The sequence below is a fragment of the Carlito syrichta genome, unplaced genomic scaffold, assembly GCF_000164805.1.
Source record: "Carlito syrichta isolate Samal-C Ts95f unplaced genomic scaffold, Tarsius_syrichta-2.0.1 Scaffold302444, whole genome shotgun sequence".
Classification (NCBI taxonomy): domain Eukaryota; kingdom Metazoa; phylum Chordata; class Mammalia; order Primates; family Tarsiidae; genus Carlito; species Carlito syrichta.
The window spans coordinates 185,522-195,885 of NW_007246540.1; the positions used below are offsets into that span (position 1 = coordinate 185,522).

At 47.8% G+C, this 10,364-nt stretch overlaps 1 protein-coding gene across 1 annotated transcript in view; it reads right to left on the reverse strand.

Annotated features, from left to right (window-relative positions):
• Positions 1–10,364, reverse strand: part of CACNA1C (calcium voltage-gated channel subunit alpha1 C) — a 636,553-nt gene that overhangs the window by 129,496 nt on the left and 496,693 nt on the right. Inside the window, exons 11-12 of the mRNA XM_021711663.1 lie at positions 8,198–8,358; positions 6,567–6,792 (exon numbers count right to left, since the gene is read on the reverse strand). Of these exons, the coding sequence (XP_021567338.1) occupies positions 6,567–6,792; positions 8,198–8,358 (387 nt within the window). The remainder of the gene's footprint in view (positions 1–6,566; positions 6,793–8,197; positions 8,359–10,364) is intronic.

Genomic DNA, 10,364 nt, shown 5'->3' on the forward strand with positions numbered 1-10,364 from the left:
GGGACCAGCCACTGCACTCCAGCCTGGGTGACAGAGTGAGACTCCAACTCCAAAAAAATAAAATAAAATAAAATAAAATAATGACCCCTTCATGAGCTCTGAGAAAAATAGAGGGTAGAATTCGGAGGGGAGAGCTGGGGAGGCAGGGATGGATCTGATGCTTGTGGTCAGACTCTGGCAAGGAAATGGAGACATTTAGAGCCCGGAGGGTGTGCAAAAGGCTCTCACTTGGGGCTTCATGGAGCTTGTATGTGGTCATGATTCATGAGTCAGTCTGTCTGGGTTGAGTCAGTCCTAGCTCGCATTTCAGGGCCTGGGAAGGGAGCCGAAGGGTGGGGGTAGAATCAGGAGAAATAAAGAGGGATGGAAGGAGTAAGAGGGAAAATGGCAAAGGCTGGAGGGGCTTCGGTGCATGCGGAAACTGACGCTAACAAAAATGAGATGCAATTAGCAAACCGGAATCACAACCAGGCGGATTCTATCCAAAGCCCTTCTCCCACCCCCAGAATGGTATGTCACACCAGCCTGACAAGGAATCGACAGAGTAGATATTGAATCCTGGCAATATTTAGAGCTCTGGAAACAGGAGAAAGAACCCAATCTATCGTGTAGCTGGAAGGCCCACCGTTATGGGTGACTGACTCAAAGATGACAAAGACGTTGGCCATGTGCACATCTCTCTGTTCTCACCGAGTTGGGAATCTCATCTTCCTTATTCTTTCTTATTATGCAATTTTCCACTAACGGCCCCGTGAACACTCAGTAGACCCTTGACTCATAGTATAGAACAGAGTTCCTGGTCTTTTTCTCCCCCATGAGACTCACAGGATGGATGATATTCATACACACAGGATACTCCCTAAGGTGTTCTTAGATTTTGACAAAACACACACAGAAGGAGGTATCACTCATTTGCATCACAATGATATACCAAAGACTTCTGTTCCCTTCAGGCATTACGGATGAGTTGTGAGTCTACCCTGTTATTTCCCATTCCTAAAAGCCCTCAGGAATGCAGGTGACCAAGAGTGATGGTGTTACAAGGACAATATTAACTTTATTTTATTTATTTACTTTCTATGAAACCACTCACAAATTTCAGTAACAACAAACTACTTGCTGACACCGTCCAGCTGTTCTGGATATACAAACGTGTTGCGACCTCAGCATTGAGAACCGTTGATCGAGACCAGTGTTCCTGACTCTTGGACAATGGGCTCTGGATGGGGGAAGGGAAGCTTGGAATTACAGAAAGGGATCCATGAATCCATGTGTACACCAAGCGTGACAGCACTCTGAATAACTTGCCTGTCTTGCATTTACACTACCACTTTCCAAATGCATACAGATGAGTCGAAATTAATACAATTCAAATGAATTTAAAAGCATCGCTGAACTCACAGTAGCCCTTACCATTACGTGTTTCCACCGTCAAGAACTATCAAAGGTACAATCTTGACATGGTTAGGGACTATGTATAGAGAAGACAGTGGAGACGTAAGAATCAAGTTTTTCAACTGCAACATGAAGAGCCAGAATTTAAGACAAAAAAGTGGACCAACGGCAGCAGTAGGAAACAAGGCTGGTGGTTCTCAAAGTGAGGTCACTGAACCACCAGCACAGGACTCTCCAGGAGTTGTTTGCCAGAAAATCCCTAAAGATGTGCTCCTTCATGAGTTCAGCTGATCACAGTCACTGGTTCAGACTATACTACAAAACATGCTTCTTCCACATATGGAGAGTAGTGAGACATTGCAAAGTAGTCTCCAAGAGATTTTGTAAAGAACAGGGAGGTAAACATTTGCCTGATGGTGGGACCATGCTCAGAAGTCCCATCTCAAAGCTCAGTTTAAGGGACCACAATGTCCACTCCCAGCCCATATTTTTGGAATTTTCTTGGTCACGAGAGTGTATTGTGCTCCCAAGATGGGCTGTGGCCAAGGCTCATGGATTCCCCAACACAGGTAGTCTCTTTGTTGTTTTTCAGAAGCCCCGGGAAGTTTGGAGATTTAAAAATAGGGAGGTGATGGCCTTTGCCAAAGTCACTTCCAATTAGACAATGAAATTCTTCTGTTTCTAGACTTTATAGAGATCTGAACACACTACTACTCCTTTTTGTAGGAGAGACCATGGGATAAAGATAGATTTTGAAAAATGGTTTCTTGGTAATATTTTCAGATTAGAAATAAATTGGCGATTAAAATGGATTAAATGCTAAATCTCTTCAAGATGGCCAAACAATATCTAGCAGCAAGATATCTCTTCTCTACAAATATTAAAAAAAAAATCCTAAACACATAGACTTTCAAGAATTATTTAAGAGGCCTTGAACACGCCAAGTTTAAAAATAGCTTTCATCAGACCCCAGGGAGTGTGAGTGGAATCAGCAATTATCTAACAACAAGAGCCAGTATGTAAAATTCCTTAGAGTTCTGTTTCAGGAACAGAGACAACAAGATCATTCAGCCGTCAGCTCTGTAGTTTACAGGAGTGGTTAGGAACACAATGCCTGAACTCAGACACACAGATCTGCCTTTTAATCCCAGAGTCACCCCTGGGCATTTCTGTGACTTTGGGCAAGTGACTTAACTCTCTAAGCCTCAGTTTTCTCATCTGCAAAATGGGAATAATAATAACAACAGTACCCCGTCCTCATTCTCTTATAGGTAATTATGAGAAGTAATCGAGTCACCGTATGTAAGCATCCGATCACCCTCTCTGGAGAGAGGAAGCCCTGACGCATGCTAACGATGACTGTTACTAGTATCTCTTCTACATTTAATGTAAACCAAGAATTTTCTGCAATGCCAGCATATTCAGGACATTCAGGAGGAGCTCGTTTGAAGGTTGTAGCTCAATGACATTCATCTTGTGGATTTAAATCCTGCACCTCCCTCAAGTCCCTCATCTGAAGTCACACCTTCTCCAGGAACTCTCTCCTGCTCCTAATATCCCATGGTAGATATTCCCTGGCCCCCATCACCCATATCCTGTCTTAGATTTTCCTTTCATCTTTTCATACGCACAAACTCCACCTCCCCAGTCAGACTGTAAATTTCTTCCAGGCCTAGCTCACACCATGAACCTTTTTTTTTAAAAAAAAATCTTTCCGAGTATAGTACATACATGGTGGATACGTAGGAATAAGACCATGTGATTGTGGAGGTCACTGTTACCTCTCTTCTCCTTCTTCCCTCTCCTAATAATAGCAATCATAATAATTACATTAATAATAAAAGCCTCTGGTTATTGAGTGCTTCCTGTGCCCAGGACCGAACGGAACACTTTAAATGGATCCTTGACAACACCGTATGAACATGTGCGCTGGGCTGTTGTCGAGAAGATCATGAAGACACAGGCTCCTGGCTAAACACTCAGCGAGTTCAAGAACACGACAAATTCCAGGTCCTGGACAGAAGATACTGACCTCTAGCCCTTTTTCCAATGGATGGTTTTAGCTGCCCCTATTCTCAAGGATTTCCCAAGGCAGCAATTTTGTGAGCTCCAAGATTGTCTTAAGGACAAGGGGCTTGTATCTTAGAGGGGGCACAGTTTGAAAAACTCCCTCCGGGTGTTTCCGATCTGTCTCTTAAGGTTGACCATAACCCACATTAAAGAAACATATATTACCCTGAAAATCAGGTCTGTACCACAGATCCTTTATGAAACAACGCTTAGGTTCATGTGAGGTACTCTGATGTTTATTTCATTTCATTCTTTTATTAAAAATGATGGTCATGAGAATGCGGAGAAATTGGAACCCTTATACATCGTTGGTGGAAGCGTAAAATGGTCCAGGCTCTTTGGAAATTCTCAAAATCTTCAACATGGAATTACCAAATGATCTAGAAACTCCACTCCTAGGTATATATGTCCAAGAGAAATGAAAACTCTATAAAAATTTGAACATGAATGTTCATAGCAGCATGATTCATCATAGCCAAAAAGTGATAACAAGCCACACGTCCATCACTGATAAATGAATAAACAAAATGTAACATGCCCACATAATAGACTAGTCAGTCATGAAAAAGAACAAAGTACTGACGTGTGCTACAACACGGATGACACTTGAAAGCATGCTAAGTGAAAGAAGACAGTCACAAAAGACCATATAGTGTAGAGTTTCCTTTGTATGAATAGTCCAGGATAGGCAAGTCTGTAGAGACAAAAAGTAAATGTGTGGTTGTCCAGGGCTGGAAGGGGATGTGGGGGAAATTGGAAGTGGATATGGAGTTTCTTTTCGGGATGATGAAAATGTTCTAAAACAGAATGTGGCTGGTGATAGTTGCAAGACTCTGGGAATGAAGGAAAAACCATTGAATTGTACATAAAGGGATGAATGCATGGGGTATGAATTATATCTCAGTCAAGCTGTTTAAATTTGTCTTCTTTTCTTTCCTTTTTTTTTTGAGTCAGGATCTCAACCAGGCTGAAGGGCAGTGACAGAATCACAGCTCACCGCAGTCTTGAACTCCTGGGTTCAAGTGATCCTCCCACCTCAGCTTGTTGAGTAGCTGGGACTACAGGTGCATTACTAGTCCCAGCTAGTTTTAATTTTTTTTTTTTTTTTTTTTTTTTCAGAGATGAAGTCTTGCTATGTTTGCCCAGGCTGGTCTCAAACTCCTGGGCTCAAGCAATCCTCTCCCCTCAGTCTCCTAAAGTGCTAGGATTACAGGTGTGGGCCAGTATGCCCAGTCAGTAAAGGTGTTTTAAAAGGACGACTGTGATCCAATAATTTGATTCTACCACCCTAAATGGATCATAGCACGGATGGAAAACCATCATCCCAGAGTATGGTCCCCTGCCTGTCCTCTTCATGAGAATCAGTGCTTGATCTGGATGGTCATGGAGACGGCAAGCTTTGGATGGGCAATGGACAGACAGGTGGATGGGGGTCCCTACGGACAGAGGCTGAAAGCCATCTGTGGCACAGTGTCCACAGATCCTACAGTGAGATCACATTTGTGGCAGCACCTGCCCTGCTAGAAGGTTCTCAACCTCCCTAACAGCTTGGGTGGCCAAGGAGAAGAGGAGCCCTTGGCGAGATTTCTGGAAGAAAGTTTTCTCTTCCAACTTTTTTTTTTTTTACTCCATTCAAATGCACATAAAATAAAAGTACCCATCTTCACCATTTTTCAGTGTAGAGTTCAATGGTGTCAAATACCCCGTTAACCACCCCCTCCCATCTCCAGAATGCTTTTCATCTTGTAAAACTGAAGCTCTGCACCCACTAAACCCTAACCCCTCAATCCCCACTCCCTCCAGTCCCTGGCACCCACCATTCATCTTTCTGTCTCTGTGACTTTGACTATTCTGAGTACCTAATATAAGTCGAATCATACAGTAGTAGTCTTTTTGTGCCCGGCTTGTTTCATTTCGCATAATATCCGCAATTAGCAAAATATCCATGTTGGGACACATTGCAGAATGTCCTTCATTTTTTAAGACTGAACGATATTCCATTGTGTGTATATAGCACCGTTTGTCTACCCATTTCTCCGTTCACGGCCACGTGACTTGCTTCTACTTTTTGGCCATTGTGAATGATGCTGCTGTGAACACAGGTGTGAAAACATCTGGTGGACACCTTGCTTTCAATTCTTGTGGGCATATACCCAGAAGTGGAATTGCTGGATCACAGTGTAATTCTCTGTCTAATTTCTGAGGAACCGCCATGCCTTTTCCCATAGCAGCCGTTCCATTAACATTCCTGTTAGCAGTGTACCAAGGTTCCAATTTTCTTTTTTTTGAGTTGGAGTCTCACTCGGTCGCCCAGACTGGAGTGCAGTGGCTGCTCCCGGCCACCGCAGCCTCGACCTGCTGGGCTCCGGCGATCCTTCCGCCTCAGCCCTCCAAGTAGCTGGAGCTACAGGCGCGCGCTACCATGCCCGGCTAATTTTTGATTTATTGTAGAGATGAGGTCTCGCCAAGTCGCCCAGGCGGGTCTCGAACCCGCGGGCTCAGGCAATCCACTCACCTCAGCCTCCCCAAGCGCGGGATGACCGGCTGAGCCACCGAGCCTGGCTAACGTTCCCATTTTCTGCATCCTCACCAACACTTATTTATTTTGGAGAGTAGTCATCCTAAGGGGTGTGTCTAGGAGAGATTTTGGGGACTGAAGCAGCTGACCCGGCCGGAATGGGCGGTCCTTTTGCCCTCGCCTCTTCTTCCTGCCTCAGACCCCTACCGGAGGGCTCGGTCTCAGAAGCCACCTCATGACCTTGGGGAGGAACAAGCGCCAAGACTGGGGACGCCCGGGAGAGGAGCCCCAGTCCCCGACGCTGTCCTGAAGCCGCCTCGGCTGCCTCCCTCTGGACTTCTTTTCCGTGACCGGCTCAACCCCTCACCTGCTTACGACGCTGAGTTGGATCTCTGGCTTTAGCGGCCGAAGAAGTTTCCAGATGAGACGCCATCTAGGCGAACCCAAACCAGCCCCGTGGCGCATGAGCCGCCGGGAGACCCTTTAAGAAACAGCCGCTCCCCTCTGGCCCAGGCCTTTCTACCTCCCTTGTCTCCCGGAAGCGCCTCTCCCCAGGCCCCGAGGGAAGGGGGGAGTCAAATACCTGGTGATCTTAAATATTCTCAGCAGGCGGACGCATCTCAGCACGGAGATGCCCAGGGGAGACATGACCTTCGTCTCCACCAGGATGGTCTCCAGGATGCCCCCGCACACGATGAAGCAGTCGAAGCGGTTGAAGAGAGACACGAAGTAGGCCTGCAGGCCCAGGCTGTACATCTTCAGAAGCATCTCGGCCGTGAAGAGAGCCAGCAGGGCCTTGTTGGCCGTGTCTGGTGCGCCCAGGAGCCAGGCCGCATCCGAGCAGGGGTGGGAGGAGGGCGTGGAGGGAAGCGGGGGAGGGAAACAGGCATTATCCCCACCAGAACCAAGACCCCAACGCCCTCCCCTGCCCAAGCCACTCCCGCTCCTTCTGGCCAGAACAGAACCACCGAGGCCAGCCAACGGGGGAGGGCTGTCTCCCCACAGACACAGTGGACACGGGCCGAGCACCCTCTGCGCCTCGGCGACCGCGCGGGCGTTTCTCTTCTCACAGGAGTCCGTGAGAAGCGCTGTTTTAATCTGTTTTTGTGAGTGGGAGGCTCACTCGGTCGCCCGGACTGGAGGGCAGCGGCCGCTCCCGGCCGCCGCAGCCTCGACCCGCTGGGCTCCGGCCACCCTTCCGCCTCGGCCTTCTGAGTAGCTGGGACTACGGGCGCGCGTGACCACGCCCGGCCGATTTTTTGATTTATTGTGGAGATGAGGTCTGGCTGCCCAGGCGGGTCTCCAACCCGTGGGCTCAGGCAATCCATTCACCTCAGCCTCCCAAAGGCGCGGGATGACAGGCTGAGCCGCCGAGCCCGGCTTATTGTGATCTTTTAAAAAAAATTTTTAGATTGATGGGATACATATGAGTGTTCGCTACATGGATCTCTTGGGTAGCGGTGGGGACTGGGTCTCTGGTGGCCCATGCCCCAGATCGTGAATATTGTACCCAATTAGGTAGTTTCCACCCCCTCGTTGGTGTCCTCAGTGTCTGTTATTTCCATCTTTGTGACCATTTAGCGCCACTATTTTTTATCACGCCCACTTTTCAGGGATGAGAAATGAGGTTGAGAGAGGGATGTCATCCGCCCAAGCCGAGCAGTCACAAGTCGAAGCCGGGCTGTCTGAGTCTGACCTCTTCACCACCGGACTCCCTGCCTCCCAGGACTCTTTGTGTCTGCCTGACTCCCCAGAGGGGATGCTGAGGCCCAGTGAGTGGGACTCTCTTCTAGGGGCCCAGGGAAGGCTGATGACCCGCTGAGGATAGTCCTTTGTGCTCAGGTCACTGTGTTCCCCTTCCCTGCCTTTTTTGCTCACACCATCCTTGCACATTCCAGATAAGGCCACCTGGAGGTTGTGGTAAGGCCCCAAGGTGTTTAAAATCCATTCTGGGAAGTTGGCGGCCAAGGGTCTGAGATAGCCAAACAAGTTACAGCTCGTGTGCTTGTCACCCGGACCCAACAGTGACTGTGGGGCCGGCAGATGGTGTGGACCCAGTCGGGTAAGCCGTGGGTCTGTTTCGAATGAGGTTGTGTGTTTTACTGGGAGGCCTGGCAGCTTTCCCATTGACCTTCTGCCTGTGGTTATTCCCTCCCCGGGACTCAGGGCTGAGTTGGCGGGAGGAAACCGGGACAGAGCCGGGCCACTGCTCACCTTGGACCTCCGTGAGCCAGTGGGGCTGGTTGTAATGCTCGGAGGCAATGGTGAGCGTGTTGAGGAACACCAGGAAGATCACCAGCCAGTAGAAGACGTTGGACTTGACCGCAGCGCGGCACTTTCTTCTGCAGAACCGATTCCACCGTCGCCAGTAGCGGCTGGAAGTGGGCAAAGAGAGAAGGGTGGACTTGGCTGTGAATTCGGGTTTCTTCCGATCTGAGATACGCTGTGGTTCCTCTCGCCCCCTCACTGACCAGGCCTTGCTACAATAGACCAACCTCGTGGCAAGGAGCCCAGCTTTCGGTCCAGTTATCCAGGCACTGCCACTGAGTAGCGTGACCTTGGGATGCCCCTGACCTCCTCCGAGCTTTGGTTTCCTCATCTGTGAAATGGGAAGAGGTCAACCTGATAGGGTTGATGTGGGGACTGATCAAATATCTCATAGTGCATCTGGCTGCACAGAAGTTGAAGGCGCTCGACCACTGTATGCATTTTTATTTTTGAGTAACGGCATGATTAGAAACACTACTGCAAATATTAACAGCATTATTAGTAATAGTGGTGGTGATGCCTGGCACCAGATGGGCACATCTTACGCTTTCTCCCCAATTCTTTAACTAACTCTGCAGAACAATTATTATCTTGATTTTGTAGAGGAGAAAACCAAGGGCTGTGGAGGTCGATCACCGTGTGATCAATATCACACAGTGGCAGAGCCAGCCTGGTTTTCTTCTCTGCCTAGTCTCTTGCCCCTGACTCATCTATACTGTGGAAGGGGTTAATCCAGACTGGAGGCTCTTTGCTTTTATGAAGTTATAGGATCTCCTGGGAATCTGATGAACGCTTACACCCTCTCTTCAGAAAAACAGGCGCACCCCAACATGTACACGCTTTTGCATGTAAACTCAGGCAGTACACGGACCCCGTGAGGCTCATCCGTGGTCTATGGCATGTTCCACGGACTCTTGGTAAGGGATTGTTGTCAGTGATTCTCAAACTGGGCTACACATACAATTACTTGGGGAAGCTTAAAAAACCCTCTGAGAACCTTACCAGCCCCCAGGCCCCGACATGAAACCAATTAGACCCGATTCTGTGGAGGATGGGTAGTTTTTAACTACCCCCAAAGATACCACTGGTATTTTTTAAAGTTCCCTGAATAATTCTAATGTGTAACGATGGTTGAGAACCATTCAACCAGATGATCCCAAAGAAACATTCACATTATCATGATTCTCTGGTGGAGGGTTTTCATCCTCCTGACACAGGGAAAATATACAGTGACATCTGGTAACTCGGTAGATGGCACCGTTAATATGGGAAGTCCCCAGAATTTATTTATAAAAAATTGTATATTCACTCTTACATGTTTCAACTTCAGTCACCTTCAAAAATACTCTGATGCAATACACCTATTGAGATGCTTTTTCCATTCCTCAAAACAGTTTTTGAACTTGTCAATTTTGATGCCTTTTAGCTCTTCTGCCATTTTTTGGTTTCACCTCTTCCACATCTGCAAAACGTTTCCCTTTGGGGACTTTTTTCATCCAGGGAAACAAAAAAGAAGTCGCTCAGGGTGAGATCTGGTGAATAGGGAAGGTGAGGCACAGGGATTGTGCTGAACACACAGCAAGGCATGGGCGGGTGCACTCGTAAATCACCCATCATGAAATGGGCAAACATGTTGAAAGAATCTCCAAGAAAAATTCACTGAAGCCGAACGCAGTGTCTCCCAACAATGCTAGCTGGTCCTCTGATGCCGATGGGTTCCTAGAACACTTACCTAGCGGAAGAAGCCTGTAGTACGAGGCGCCCCCCCCTCCAAAAGACGATTCTAGATTTTTGGGGTCCCCTCTTGTAAATGCAGGACTACGCAAAGGAGTGAGGGAGAGGTGGCTGGAGAGGTGATGGGGAGGAGACCGCAGAGGGTTGTGCTAAAAAGGCTCTGGGCAGGGGAAGAACATGACTGGATTGGCTATTAGAAAACCAGACACCCCACAAAAACAGCCTCTGTGGCACCTTCTAGACCAGGGAGAGATGAGGAACGCTGTTTCCAGTTGTCTGGGTTAGAGATGATGACGACAGTAGCTTTATTATGTTTTTTGGGGTTTTTTTTTGTTTTTTGAGTTGGAGTCTCACTCTGTCGCCCAGACTGGAGTGCAGT